This window comes from Scardinius erythrophthalmus, assembly GCF_964197995.2.
Source record: "Scardinius erythrophthalmus genome assembly, chromosome: 21".
Lineage (NCBI taxonomy): Eukaryota > Metazoa > Chordata > Actinopteri > Cypriniformes > Leuciscidae > Scardinius > Scardinius erythrophthalmus.
In genome coordinates this window covers 32,925,284-32,940,752 of record NC_138241.1, presented here as the reverse complement: position 1 = coordinate 32,940,752, position 15,469 = coordinate 32,925,284, and the positions used below count along the sequence as shown (strand labels likewise).

Genomic DNA, 15,469 nt, shown 5'->3' with positions numbered 1-15,469 from the left:
TACTTTACTTTTCAAGGGAAAATAATTACATTACAGTAATTAATTACTTAGTAATGAGTTACACTCAACACTGCTAATACCAGTACTATTACTACTTTATAACAGTTAGTGATCAAGGTGCTTTACAAAGCATAAACATAAAATAAAATTCAAGCAAATCAAGCAAACTAAAAACATTACACAGAATTGCACCGTGAAATGTTCCCATTCAACACTTAAAACACATCAGAAAGTGTGAAGAGAACAGAAAATGGCTCTTTTGCAATATATATTCAAACCTGGAAATACTAAACTAAAATTGTAAAGACAGTAAAACTTTTAGCCTTTTCAAACTATGGTAAATTCTTTATAATATCTGTGTTTATTAGTGGCGCTTGCATTACTATTCTTCATAGCGTTCTGATAAAACTCCTAACTCTAAATATTAAACTTGGCCACGTTGCTTGTGTGTGATGAACGACATGTGAAATCATGTAGTTTGCTGAGGAGAGGGGTGCTAATGCTTTTCTTATCTATAAGACTCTCTCAAAAAATAACCACAAAAAAAGGAAAACTGATTTTAAGGAGCCATATGGAGTGATACGAATATCATAGTAACCACACACAACACCATAGCATCATAGTAACACTCTCGGGTCTGTTTATAAATGATTTAACGCTCCAGTTGTCCCAAAGCCCAGCCATATGCTACTTTAAATATTACCATAGTGATCAGAATTTAATTTTCACAAATAAAGGACCTTTTGTAATCTCCTCTCAGTGATTTCAGAAATGACAGAGCATGTTCCACAGCTAAAATGAGTATGAAGTATGATCATCACCATACATTTTCTCACTTTAAATCAATCAAGCACTCACACATGGTTTATCTGAATCTTACACTGACATTTTATTATTCATTTCTCTGAATCTATTGATATGACCATACATGCCAATCAAATCAAAACAGCCTCTGATATGCTCTGATAGTTATCAGTTTTACAAGTCAAGTTTAGTCACCTTTATTTATATAGCGCTTTTACAATGCAGATTGTTTCAAAGCAGCTTTACAGTGATATCAGGAAAATAATGCAACATCATTTCCATTGTAAAAATCACTACTTATTCATTTAGTTATTTTATCTATACAGTAGCTCTGGAGAAAACTGTGATGTCATTGCCCAGTTCAGTTCAGTTCTCATCCAATTGTGTCAGTGCAGTCAAATCAATAAAATTGTTGAATATTTGCACCTGAAATATCCTGTTCAGAGTCAGACAGTGATCAACAAGCGAAAATGACCTAAGCTGGACTCAAACCCAGGTCGTCTGCACATAAACACCATCATCAAATGATTAACCGGTCACCCTAATTGAAATCTGAGAAATACAGCATAAAGCTTGAGTATGAAAGTCTAAAATGCTGATTAAATGTGATTAATATATTCCATAATTTGTAAAAAATTACAGGATGGAACAATGCAATTTAAAACAGAGTAAAAAAGTGGACAAAAGACTTGCTGAAGACTACATTAAGTAGCAAGGATTGGTTTTATGTGGTATGTTGTTCCCTTAAAGGACTCCAAGCAGTTTGAGAGCCACAGAGATGGAGAGCAGCATGACTCCGAACAGCCCGATGTATCCATATGCACCACGCATCCTCTTAGCAGGATCTGAAACAGAGAAACAACACTGATGATGAGGGATAAAACTCATATAATGTTCGAAAGAACCAGGGGTATTCAATTAAAGTTCCAAGAGGTCCAGACAATACTTTTTTGGAACAGTTATACATTTCCATCAGGGCAGCCGCAATACTTTGTAAAAGAAAGATTCCTAAACACTCAAATTAGTCTTCAAAGATGGGAATCTTGGGCCCGAGAACCAAACCAGTGATGTCTAATACTTTTTTTTACCAATATTTACCAAAAAAAGTATATATTTCTCCCAACTGAATATAAAAAGGTTAGATCAGATGTTTTATATTTATCTATTTTTATTTATTTATTTTTTACATTTAGACACTTACGTGTATGGCACATAGAAGGCCTTGGGACTGAGAAAACACAGGGGGTGCGTGCAGGTGGACCATTTTTATATTTTGCTCAAAGTAATAAACTACTAAAAACAAACAACGTACATAATCTAATAATCAAAGCTCTCATCATGAGCACAAAACAAAGGTAACTAGTAATTTCAAAGTTTTTTGTCTACCCTTGCTATCTCCAAATAAATTTCCAAATTATAACATTGTTTATTATGAAATGCTCTTAATATGCTGATTAATAATGCTAAATGTATTGGAAAAAAAAAAAAGTCTAAAGACATTGTCACAAACCTTTGTTTAGTTAAACGGTCAGAGTCTGTATGACAGATCAAAATAATTCTATTTGTTGCATTCTCGTTTTCTGTAGCATTTTAGCAAAATTATCTATTTTTCTGATCACCGTGTTTCTGCTACTGTTGTTAAATTAACGACATCATCTGCAGCTCTTAATGTGGCGCTTAATGTCTTTAACGGGAGAGAAAAGCAACGCGCATGGAGTGGAAAGGGCTTGAATGAAGCGTGTTTGGCTCCAGATAAATCTCTCAGAAAAATCATAACAATAAACGAGTACTTGGGTGTGAACCGCTCGGTTGTTGTTTTGACGCGCTGCTCACTTTAAACGATAAAAATGGTAAAATGGCGCCAATCTGCTATTTCAATACCACTAACTGACCTAAACAATGAATATATATACTGGTGTAACCTCCAAAAAGTTTGCAGACACAGACTTTATTGTTTTGTGTAACAGTTTTACAAAAACACTTTTCTTCTAAATAGAAATTAGATTTATTTAGGCTCTAACAGTCAGTTTTATATATATATATATATATATATATATATATATATATATATATATATATATATATATATATATATATGTATGTACAGAGATTCAAAATGCATGGATATACATGTGATTTAAATCTATAATTTAATGCACAAATAAAAGCTCTGCTTTTCACATTTGTACTCTGATTCAGAAACAGATGTGAATGTGCTTTTGCATTTGCCATAACTTCAGAGAAACATCTGAGTGAGAATTGCTACAGGCTTCTATATGTGCATTGTAAAGACTTACCACCCGTGTAGTAACCCCAGGCATAAGAGAATTTGCTCGTAACCCAGATGACTCCTAACACCGAGGCAACAAGCTGATAGGGAGATAAAAGATGCAAGATAAAGAGAAGTGAACTGGGTGAGAGGGTTTTCATGAGAGAAGGAGAGCACATGAAAAGAGACTAAATGAACATGATTTACAGTGCACTTTTTACACACTTCCTTCTGCTACATCCTTGATAAAGGTCAAGTGTTTTGATCAAAGGCATAATGATGATAGATTATAAACCCTTGTGGAGTTTAAACAAACAACATTTCAGTTACAAGCCCAATTCAGTGTGAATTTAAATTGGCTACCTTCACTTTAAACTGGATTTGAACTGGAATAGCAGGAAGAGGAATTTCCTGAATTACGATTAAAATAAGTTTCTCACAAACAAATCTTTCAACAAAACATGATTCACTTAGACTTCACTGATATGCAAGTTTTTTATTGCTTCAAACTGAGTTCAATACTGTCAACACAACCTCATCAAAACAGATTTAACAAAATGCCCACCAGAATGTTTGAGATGACATAAAAATTTGAGGTTAATGTGATTCACAACTTCTTTAAAATGTATTAATGTATTTTTTTAATGTCATGTCATGTTTCAGGAAATACCCCATGTGCTATATTATAACATTTTATAAGTAATTTAAACTGAACACATTAAATGCAATATTAAAAAATCACATTTACAGCAGTTCTATGGGTTTCTTTGAATGTGCATTCTCAATGGCACGTTTCTGATACTCACAGGATACTCTAATGCAGCAATAGTCTGGAAGACCAGCCACTGTGGATACACCTCCAGTGTGTTCTGGTGCGCTCTCTGAATGCAGTTGAAAAGTGGCTCCTTATCGCTGTACATGGTGGGATACTGTACACAAAACACGAGCGCAGAAAAACACATTCAACAGAAGCATCTGTCATAAAACATGCAGAAATCAAAGTTAACTACGCATCAGTATCTTTTGGCCAATCTAATAGTATGCATTGCATGCGAAGCCTTATCGTACCTTTACTCCATACTTCTTTCTTGCAGCACCAACTTGTAGCGCGAGATAGGATAACATGACAAAACTATACAAATATGTAAAAATCGCATAGCCAAAGTTGGCCGGAAGCACGTTCTCAATCGCCATTTTCCAATGCAATAGTCAGGACCTGTCTCCTCAAGCACAAGAAAGTCTCCTTTTATATTTGAAGTGGGGAAAAATGCTCTATCACGCAGCTCACGTAACCGTGATATATAATATTATTTGTGTTAAAGGCGAGTGCCCTTGGAGGCTGGAGCTCCAGGTAAATCTCGCGATAAAACGCTCTCTCTGGCTCTCTCTTCGAGAGAGAGAAAGAGAGAGAGAGAGAGAGAGAGAGAGAGAGAGAGAGAGAGAGAGAGAGAGAGAGAGAGAGAGAGAGAGAGAGAGAGAGAGAGAGAGAATTTAATATAACGTTACTTATGAATTTATACAAAAAAAAAAAAAACACTATATATGAAAGTATTTCCTAATCACAGTCTTAAATTAGTCAAGTCTTAATCTGTAACGTTACTCAAGTGTGATAAAATAAATGTCGTTTAAAATAAATGGATGTTTTCTTTCCACTATTTTGAAAGAAGAATAAACCAAAATCTTACTAAAGTAAAAAATAAAAATAAAAATAAACAAACTTTATTATGTCTATGGATTTCCCAAGTGGTGCTTCTCGAATTTTCCAAATCCCTGATGACGTCAGTGGGTTTCGTTTGAAAAAACGGTCTCTCTGCACACGAGCCACTTCACGCTGAACCACTCGCGAGAAATCATCGACGGTTGATACAGGTTTCCAGATCCTTTGTTTCGAGAAATTGCCCTTTCACTGAAAAGGACACATACGAGGGAATAAACATTTGTTTATTTCACAGCTTTTTGTGTTGGAGTTCAAATTCTGTCAGTTTTGAACTCGTTCGAGGCGAATCGCGTGATATAACGTTAACGTTACCTAACGTAAAGAGTTTTCCTCATCTTAGAGTCTTGCTGTTGGATCAAGTCATTTTGACGGTAAGTTACAGCTAAATGTTGCTTATAGTATATCTATTTAATTAATTCTATGTATTCAAACTAAAGCACCTTAAACAAATAAAACGTTATATATCTACTGTCCCCACAGTAAACATTAGACAGTGAACGGCTCATTACCGGAACAGATTGATTTATGGATTGTGACATTTGGATTCTGTCAAAGTGATATGAAATTTGATTTAATCACCTGAAAGAAACAAGTGAAAATTTCTTACGGAATGTTCTAGATTCGCGATTGTGTAATTTGATTGACAGGAGGGGGCGGAGACATCACATGACCTACTTTCAGTTCCAGAACATTCTCATTCGACGTTGCTGATTACCGAGTTCTTTGTTAGCGTCGTCAACTTATATTAGAAAAAAAAGTCCTATGATTTGAATATAAGTTTATCGAATATATATCACCATACGCCCCAGTTAATTCGTCACTTTAAGACAATTATTTTGTATTATACGTTTTCTGAAGTAAGCATAAGGCATATGCAGTAATTTCCATAAATTTCCAAAACAGAAATCTGAACGTTAGATAAAGTCAGGATCGCATTTCTTTTGTTGAGTTGAATGGTTTTAGAGAGGCGATTTTGGAGATGATATTTTTGTAATTCTATATATCAGAAATTGCTGTCAACAGTCCTAAAAAAAAAAGTACCTTCTTTTTTAGGAATAAATGCTATATAATCCAGGCAAAAGATATTTGATCAAGCTAACGTTACTCTGTAAAAACCTTCAGAATATATATATATATATATATATATATATATATATATATATATATATATATATATATATATATATATATATATATATTATTTATGAATTAACCCTTCGTTTGGTGCAGCCTTTAAATACTTATTTACATGCTTCAAGGTTCTCGCATCATAAAAACATGAAAAAGCAGGGATTTTCAAAATTGTGATTTCCAGGTTGGGAAAAAAAATCATGGTTCCAGGTGAACCGAATTCACATGCAGATTTATGCAAAATTGAGCATTAATGGATGCATTCATCATTGAATGTGAACTGATAGATTTAACTGTTAATGAGTAACGTCTAATGCTTTGTGTTTGCAGGTTTGATCATGAAGCAGGAAGCCAGCCCTAGGCGTGAGCGTGTGAAGTCCATCTTTGATCAGGAAGCTCCATCGGGTCGCAGCTCCTCTCGCTCCAGCATCAGCAGTGACAGCGACAGCTCGTACTCCAGCAGCAGAGGAAGCCGTTCCTCTCGCAGGTCACGGAGCTCATCCTCCGACAGTGACTCTTCCTCACGCTCACGTTCCCGATCCCGTTCCCGCTCTCATCCGCGCTGCTCGGGCCGCTCACGCTGCCGCCACGCACACCATTCTCCTCCTCGCCGCTACCGTGCTCGCTCTCGCTCATACAGCCCTACTCCCCAGGGTTCCTCCCGCAGACGCTACCGTCGCCACAGTCCTTCTCCATCTCCCTACAGCTACTCCAGACGCTCCAGGCGTTCCCGATCCCGCTCTCGCAGCCGTTCTCCAGTCTACTGGAGGGGAAGTAGGTTTGTGGGGCGATACCGGTGCCGTTTCTCCCGCTCACCCTACAACCCCAGAGCAAACCGAAGCCGGTCTCGCAGTCCTGAACGCTCTTCCATCCGCCTGAGCCTTGAGGGTAAGATCAGCTTCACATCTTTTTAAAATTATGCTACATGGAAGACAAAAGCAGGATTAGAATATTTTTAGCGAGCTCTTTTCCATACATAACTGTTCATGGTCGCCACAGCTGTTAATAACCTAAATATCAGTACTGTTCCATCATTTAGTTTTAGAATGGATGACCTTTTAAAAGAATAATAGTAGTAATAATAAAAAAATCTTTTTTTTATTATTCTGTATACTTTTGTATAATAGTAATAATTATTTTAATTATATACATTTATAATCTGTTGTTTTTTTATTATCTATTATATAATATATATTATATTATATAACTAATTGGCTAAAATCCTAAAATCTCCCACAGAGAAGAAGTATCTGTTGGATGTCGCCAAAGCAAATGCTGCCAGGATTCTGGGAGTGCAGAACTTGGAGCTGCCAGCTAGTCTGAAGGAGGAGGAGAAGAGGAGATCTTCATCAGATAAAGAGGAAAGGTTGAGGGCTGATCTGGCACCACAGAAGACACTTGCACAGGTGAGCCTCACACACACACACACACACACACGACTGCACACGTGTTACTAACACGCACACACACAGTGTTTGTTAGAATTCTGTAATGTTGCATGAACGTCCCGAACGGAATTCCAGCTAATTTCTCCAGTAAGATTCTCATCTGTACTTTGTTAAATCTGATCTTGGGACGTTGACTAACCCATTGAAACGCGTCTGTTTAAACTGTGATTGCGCGCTGTACTTGCCCAACCTGGGTCACCATGTAATCTGTCTCCTCAGACATGAATGATTTTGCCTGATGGATTTAATGGAATGATGAACAGCTCATGTCCGGATTAGGTAACGGTACACGTTAAAGAGTATGTACTACTGTGCGTGTGAGTGTGTATGTGTGTGAATGAATGAGCTCATGGCTATTATTCCTCTCACTGTATTGAGGAGCTGCATTTAGCTTCAATTGCACTGTTTTTTTATATCGTTTCTGTTCCTGTAGAGCTGAAACTCCTCCACCCTTTGGACAAAGAGGGAGGTCACATGACTTGAATGACACCAGCTTTAAGTCTTATATGCACAACTGCGAAGGTTAAGTAACCGTGTATGATGTCAGCGGTAGCCTTGTGTTGAACAAAAACAGACCAATTGCATTAATTGACCTCACATAGAGCTGAGCCACTTTCAGCCACCATACAACACATGAACAAAAAGTTTGTGGTCAGTAGAAGGTTTTTTTTCTTCTTCGAAATTAGCAAGGATGCATTAAATTGATCAGTAGTGCCAGTAAAGACATTTATAATGTTACAAAAGATTTCTAATTCAAGTAATTGCTGTTCTTTTGAATTTTCTATTCAAAGAATCTTGAAAAAAATGCATCAGTTTCCACAAAAATATTAAGCAGCACAACATTGATAACCATAACCAGCACATAATCATCACAGGAATAAGTTACATTTTAAAGTATATTAGAATAGAAAACAATTATTTTAAAATTGTAGTAATATTTTGCAATATATATATTTTTTAAATTAAAATAAACGCAGCTTTATTTTCAAAAACATTTAAAAAATCGTACCGACCCCAAACTTTTGACCAGAAGTGTATTTTACCGCTATTAGAACTACAGGAAATGACTTATCTGTTGATGGTTGAACTGGGTTGTCATTTTCCAGAATCTTCCTCTGTTCACTGTGCGTGAAGACCAGACAGAGCTCATTCTACGGTGATGGATGGGGGTTTGGAAATATATACTCTCATCATTTAATCATTGTTTGGCTTTGTTCATAAGCAGCAAAAATCCAAATTATTATTTCTTTGGCCGATTCAGAGCCGTTTAGTGGCTTGTAAAATGCAAAAAGTGTAGTAATAAATCAATTTTTTTACAAAGGCATCAATGTGTAAAATTTTACTTTTTGTTTTTGTTTGCTTTTCGGTTTGATTAATTCAGTTTTTTATTTTTTTTTTATTTATTATTCACATGAAGTGTGAATAAACTTGCATTACTTGCAAAATGACTATGCAGATTTATGAAACATTCATTGGACATGGGTGCAGTGTGAACAAAGCCTTGTGTGTAGATTTTAATTTTTGCTTGTAAAAATACTATTGAAAATGTAAACGGGTGTTACGCCATGATGAATGGTGTTTTTGATGTCAGACTGATTAGAGAGGCAGCACGGGCATTACAGTCCCTTCAGTTTGCTGCTTTTGCATGACTTGAGCCCAGGGTGACGTCTCATTTAGAACAGAAAATCATGTGACACTGAAGTGAGGATTATATCAAGACAACAGTGTGGTCAATATCCTTTTCCCTTTTTCTTTGCCTGTAGGTAAACGGTGTTGCCAATGATGATGGTGAGGCACAGACTTCTCAGACATCACCCAAGATGAAGCCAATTACCTTCAGCCTCAATGTAAGTTCATGAAACCTCAGACAAAAATGATGATTTTTAGAACATACTGAAATATTGAAGTTGATCATACCTCTTTATGTTCACAGAATGCCGTTGCCAAACCTTCTAACAGCCCGACGCTTCATGACAGTAAGGTAACATCAAGAGCCGACAGTGTGGCGGACAGGAAGCCATATGGACAGTGGGTCCCCTTCGGCAAATACTCTTCTAAAAATAATAAGCACTGAGATTCAACAGTGGTGTAAAAAGACTGTAAATATTGTAAATAGTTTGTGTAGTGAACACTTGGGTTGGGGTGGGTAAGTTGGGACTCGGGAGCATCTGAATTCATCATAAATGTTTTCTTTCAGATATAAAGTTGGTTTTATTGGAAGAAGGCAAGATGTCAAACAGGTGGGAAATATTGTACATATTGGTGTTTTTGTGCTGTACTGTGGATGTTTCTGAATAAAGACTGCAAAAAAATTCCTGGTGTGCACGTTTTGTTTTGTTTTTTCTCTCCAGAAATTAATACACTTTACCTTAGGTTATGAATGACTTTCCAATTTAGTTGAAAGTTACAGTTCAAAAACAATACACTCCTGACATGTTAAAGGTCCCGTTCTATGCCCCTTTTCACAAGATGTAAAATAAGTCTCTGATGTCCCCAGAGTGTGTATGTGAAGTTTGAGCTCAAAATACCCAACAGATCATTTTTTACAGCATGTTTAAATTGACATTTTTTGGGGCTCAGAAAAACGAGCCGTTTCAGTGTGTCCCCTTTAAATGCAAATGAGCTGCTGCTGGACGACACAGGGGGCGGAGCTTCATGAGCTCGTGCTCAGTCTGTCAGGAAAATTTCATCTCACGGAATGATGATAATATCAGAAACTCTCAGTAACGGCGTTCATTTCGAGTCGGACAATAATGCCTACAGAGTCAGATTGCTGTATAGAGATGAAACAGGTATGGTTTAGTAGTTTAATTACGGTTATTATAACGTATTTGTCATCTGCTTGTAGGCTATGTATCCATTATTTATTAATAGCCTACAAGTCTGCTGTCTGAATGATGATCAAACATATACTGATGAGTTTAATAAAGTTTATTGTACATCACACAAAAGATGAAGCGTCAGTTTTACTTCAGAAAATCACCGTAAGAGCTGAGTAAACACAGTAGGCTAAGTTATAAGAAGTGCGCAATTAGCCAGTAGAGTTGAGGGAGCATTCCTGTGGGCGGAGGTTAGTCAAGAAACGGTTCTGGTGATGTCACTAATGCAGGAAGTAGAGGGGTGTAGTCCAATCGAGCCGTTTTTTGTAGTCAACTTCTGTTAAATAAAATATCTCACTTGGCATTGAACTTTGAGCTTTATAATTTTACAGATATTATTTATGCTCTAACAGCAACATTACACACTAACTAAAGTTTGAAACATGGAATCGCATGCAACGGGACCTTTAAGTAGAGATGCATTTTGACCTGACATAAATACCCATACATCTCAAAAGGACAAACCACTAGATTAATATCACCTGGTACAGTTTTTACAGAATTGCTCACTTGCTTTTAGCACAAAGTTAAGATCCATAATATAGATCAAAAATGCAGGGTAAGTGACTTGGACAAAACTTAGAACATGTCTGGAGTCATTTTACACCAAAATTTAAATGTATTATACATGATTTATTTATAAGAACATGAAGGTTATTGTAAGGCTTGATATTGATTTCAAGCACATTTCGAATGATTTTCTAAATTGTCAAAAAATCATATATATATATATATTCTGGTGTGAAAGGTGACCGGTACATATTTTCATAGGATTAACTCCCAGTTAAACATTCATAGTATCTTAATGTTTGCAATATGAAGAGGGTATTTCGCTGGAAGAGAATGAGATCTAATCCATGAAAACAACCCGATCTTCATGTTCTGAACTCTGGGTGGCGCTGTTGCACTTGCACATTAGTTGTTGATGAGGCCTGCAGGCATCAAAACATCCAAGTTTTCCCAAAAAAATATTTTACAGTAGTTATTACAAATCAGAATAACATTACATAATTGCTCATGAAATAAGAGTAAAACAATGTTAGACTGTTCCCAAAAAAAATCAGTAGTCGACGATAGCTAAATATGCATGACAGAAAACTCTAAGCAAGTTGTTTGAGCATCCCAACTAGAGCAACAGCAACTTTCGGCACAATTAAAACAATCACCGCTTGGTGACACTAATAGCACAGAAAACATCGGCCTGTTGTTTTTATCCTTAAACTGTCAAATCAAGTCGTTCAATCAAACTGTCATTCGCTGGCACAGAAAGAGTATTTGATGTGTGCCGACATGTTGTCTGGAGACCGAGGAATACTCCTCCTCAACACAGTTAATGAGCTGGAATGTTCTCTCGCTCATTCCCACCCACACTCTTCCCTCAGGTGATTGGTGGTTTAAATTAATGATTTTAGTCTGATAAATTGCGGTGTAAAAAGACTTCTGTACATGATCCAGTAGTTGTATTCAGCACACGTGTCTAGAGAAGCTTGGTTTGGCACGGGCACAAGTCGAGGTCTCGGTTTCTCCCCTTGCCGTCTCTGTAGGCCTGTGTGTTTTAGCCTGTTTTCTGAGAGCTCGTGCCAAAACGCCTATTGTTGTGCCGCTCTTTTCAACATGTTCACTCTTGACTCCACATGGCATCAACTCTGAAGAAGACCTGATGATTTTTGTGCGATTGTTCTAGCTTGAACGAAGGAGGGAGGGTTGTAAATACCACACACCTTTCATCTTATGCCTAAACTGATGGTGATAAAAAGGTTTAGTTATTACCTCTCAAGTCTCTTCTGTTCCCTAGATGTGAGAGGTTTACATGAGCACGTCCACCCTAATGCAGAGGATATAAAACATTTCATAAACTCTCTGGCCATGGCGGTGATTATGTGACATTTGTTTGTGCACGAATAAATTGAAGTCAGTGTTGTGCAACTCACCACAGAATCTGATGAAGCATGTTTTTGGAGCACAGGAAGAGACATTATCGTTCTGAAGAATCTGTGTCTTTTGTTTTTGCTGTGTGCTGATAAGATCGGAATGAAGCATCTCTCAGACATTCACCGACACACGGCGTTCCACAGGTGTCTAGCTAATATATATGCAAATTCAAGAACAAAACAGACTAGTAGGGAACACTTGAAATCGTTGCAAGCAGATTTATCACATGAGAACTGTGAAGTCAACATGGAGTCAAAATCAACACTTCTTTACTTTAGTTAAAGCACTTTAATGCTCTTTATTGTGCATGATTCATCAGTGCACATTGTTCTAATCTAAAGTTATTTCCAAATGCTGAAATGACTTTTCTTTTCAGCAGTCGCCAATCCCTCTTAATTTCAATCCCTTCCAACAACCTGAATGCATTCTTTTGTAATGGCCACTTTTCCCAATCCAATCAATTCCTGATGGATACAATCAAGTCCTGAACTTTTTTAACGTCCTGTTTCACTTGTAAACACATTGCACCATAAAAGTAAAGTGCAAAGTTAATACATTACAGTATTAAATTAAACATAGTTTTGGGATGCACAATATATCAGTATCACATTGTTTATTGAGCAATCTGTTTATTATCATTATATATTGTACTATTTATTTAATTGTAAATGCTCATTTCCTCTATTTTTATATTTAGATTATCTTTGCCATCATCTAATGCCATTTGGGGTCGTCGGTAAGATTCTTTAATGGTTTTGAAAGTCTCATTTGCTCACCAAGGCTGCATTTTTTAAAATAAAAAATGCAGTAAAAACAGTAATATTGTGAAATATTACAAGTAAAAAAAAACGACTTTCTATTTAAATATATTTATAAAATGATGTAACTAATAATTTAACACTGTTAAATGTAATTTTGTATTGAACAAAATTAGCTCTTATTGGAATTACCCATAATTTTAATAACGGTCATGATAGTTTCTTTGTGCTAAATTCTTTTTTTTTTTATAAACACTTCTTGTTATACTCGTAGCTGCCAAATTTTGAGTTTTGCTTGGAGGGAGGGAGGGAGGGAGGGAGGGAGGGGAGGGGGGGGGAGATTGGGGGGATGTAAAAAAAATCTTGCATCAATAAGTGTATTGTGATTGTCAAAACATTTTAGTAACTAAACTGAATTTTATTAGGTTTAGTGACAACATGTTACAATGTTTATATGGTACAATTTCTGGTAAGCTACGTTTTTTTATTATTGCTTGAAACAAATTTCACGATTTCAATTCAATTGAATTCTTGTGATTTGATTTAATATTGACTCATTTGGATAAATATTAGGTACACAAGATTGGCATTAATTTTTCTCAAGAAAAAAAAATCTCACCTAATGCTGTAAAACATAGAGAGCCCTATCAGCTGGTTGTAGCCTAGTATTTAAGGTTAAAAATGACTCAAATTAAATATAATGCGTTTTTTATTATAATAACAACTTTATTTAATGATATAAATAAAAATATAATAAATTTGTAATATAGTACACATATTTAGCAAAATACTCTCTATAGCTCTTTTTTTCTAGCCAACTAACGTGCTATAGCCTATATTATGGTCATTAAATGGCTTTCCTGAGGTAAATGTTATGTGACATAATTGTTCTCCAGCTGTTTTATTGACCCTTTCCGTGGATGAAAAACACTGATTGATCGATATTATGTATGATGAATATACATTTCGGTAAGTTGTACTGTTTCTTTCAACATTGTTCATTCGTGTTTATTTACTTTTAGCGCTAGATGATCGGTTCACGTGCCGCTAGAGATCTGCCACGTCACATTTACAAGCGGCAAAACGGTATTTATTGTTTGAATTTCGTAATAAAATGGACAGAATCTGGGATTTTTTTATATCATAACTAACTTGCTCTGTCTAGTCTGTCGGTCTCCGTGTCCTCTTTGCTTCGCGATTTTTCTGTGCGTGAGAAAATGGATGTGGCGTGAGAGCATGTGAAAAGTGTCAATTGCGTGAGTCTCACGGTGAATGCGTGAGAGTTGGCAGCTCTGTTGGCAGATCAATAATAGAAGTGGTCTAAATATTTTAAAAAATTACATCTTCTGTGACTGTGGAAGTCTCAGGATTAAAAAAAAAAAATGTTCGTCCAATCATTGCATTTGGTACGAATACAATGATACGATGGCCTACTTGCCTGTCAACATATGCATTTGCACAACATATGCACAAAAAGCTATCTTTCACAGTTCCTCCTGAACCAAAACAACCAGCCTATGCTGTGTTCACACCATGTCCTAACCGTAATTACGGCAACCCGTGATGTTCTGCCCCGGAGCTCTTCACGTCCTCAGACTCAGATTTATGCGTTTCACTCAACGCTATCAATGCCCATATGAATCTGCAGCAGTCAGGTGTTACAAGTAGCTCTGTAAGTTGTTAGTATTGTAATGTTATGTTTGAGACATGAGGTAGTTTAATGTCGTCTCTCTCGTGATGCTTTGCGCGATCATGTGTTTTAAAGGAGGTGTGGCTTTAGAGACGCTCTGAAGGGAAGGTGGGATCTCATGCTTTCAACACTAGCTAGGTATTGCTAGCCTCTTTGAAATTGCCTACCCTACCTTTAAGACATTTTAAATCAGCGATATGGTGTATTTCAGAGTGAAACATGATCAATGCGATGGGGTAAGGTGGGACTTGATGTCCTTCAGGAATTGATTAGATCATGTAAAGCAGTGCCTATCAATACATGATGATCAACCAAACAGATCAAGGTGTGAATAGCACCACAGTGTTTATGAAAATCACTTATTTATAGATGTCCCTGTATATTAAGGTGTAATAGGAAAAGTATTTTAGCATGAAAACACTTACACTCTTTAAAATGAAAGGCAATTTTCAGAGCGGCTAGCAATAGCAAGCTAGCTTTGAGAGCATGAGATCCCACCCTTCAGAGCGTCTCCAAAACCACGCCTCCTTCAAAACGCATGAAAAGTGTCACAAGAGGCGCCGTTAAACTACCTCATGTCTCATAGCAGATAACATTACAATAATACTGAACGTAAACAACTTAAAGAGCTCTGAACTGTATCACCTGACTGCTGCAGATTCATTTCGGCGTTGATAGTGTTTCCATTAAAATGCATAAACTCGAGTCACAAACTGCAGAGTATAACGTCACAGGTTTCCATCTCTTACAAATTACAGTAGTTCTGGCTGTTTTGGTTCAGGAGGAACTGTAAAAGGCGACTGCTGTTTGTTTGCGGCTCTCTGTGACTGACGTCTGTCTA

At 36.6% G+C, this 15,469-nt stretch overlaps 2 protein-coding genes across 4 annotated transcripts; one reads left to right on the top strand and one right to left on the bottom strand.

The window, feature by feature from the left end:
- Positions 1 to 79: 79 nt before the first annotated feature.
- Positions 80 to 4,914, bottom strand: mgst3b (microsomal glutathione S-transferase 3b). The gene is made up of 4 exons (XM_081351195.1): positions 4,142 to 4,914; positions 3,880 to 4,002; positions 3,102 to 3,174; positions 80 to 1,649 (listed from the first exon to the last, which is right to left on the bottom strand). The coding sequence occupies exons 1-4, from the start codon at positions 4,265 to 4,267 to the stop codon at positions 1,549 to 1,551; spliced, it is 423 nt and encodes a 140-aa protein (XP_081207321.1). The 5' UTR covers positions 4,268 to 4,914; the 3' UTR covers positions 80 to 1,548.
- A 108-nt stretch (positions 4,915 to 5,022) lies between these two features.
- Positions 5,023 to 9,674, top strand: rsrp1 (arginine/serine-rich protein 1). Of its 3 annotated transcripts, none has more exons than XM_081351194.1 (6): positions 5,023 to 5,161; positions 6,252 to 6,809; positions 7,161 to 7,327; positions 9,133 to 9,216; positions 9,303 to 9,350; positions 9,567 to 9,674. In XM_081351194.1, exons 2-6 carry the CDS (start codon positions 6,260 to 6,262, stop codon positions 9,570 to 9,572), a joined length of 855 nt encoding a protein of 284 aa, XP_081207320.1. In that variant the 5' UTR covers positions 5,023 to 5,161; positions 6,252 to 6,259; the 3' UTR covers positions 9,573 to 9,674. The 3 variants fall into 3 exon arrangements, with proteins under 3 accessions (XP_081207320.1, XP_081207318.1, XP_081207319.1); XM_081351192.1 differs by having other exon boundaries at positions 9,303 to 9,397; XM_081351193.1 differs by lacking the exon at positions 9,567 to 9,674 and having other exon boundaries at positions 9,303 to 9,532.
- The last annotated feature ends 5,795 nt before the right edge of the window (positions 9,675 to 15,469 follow it).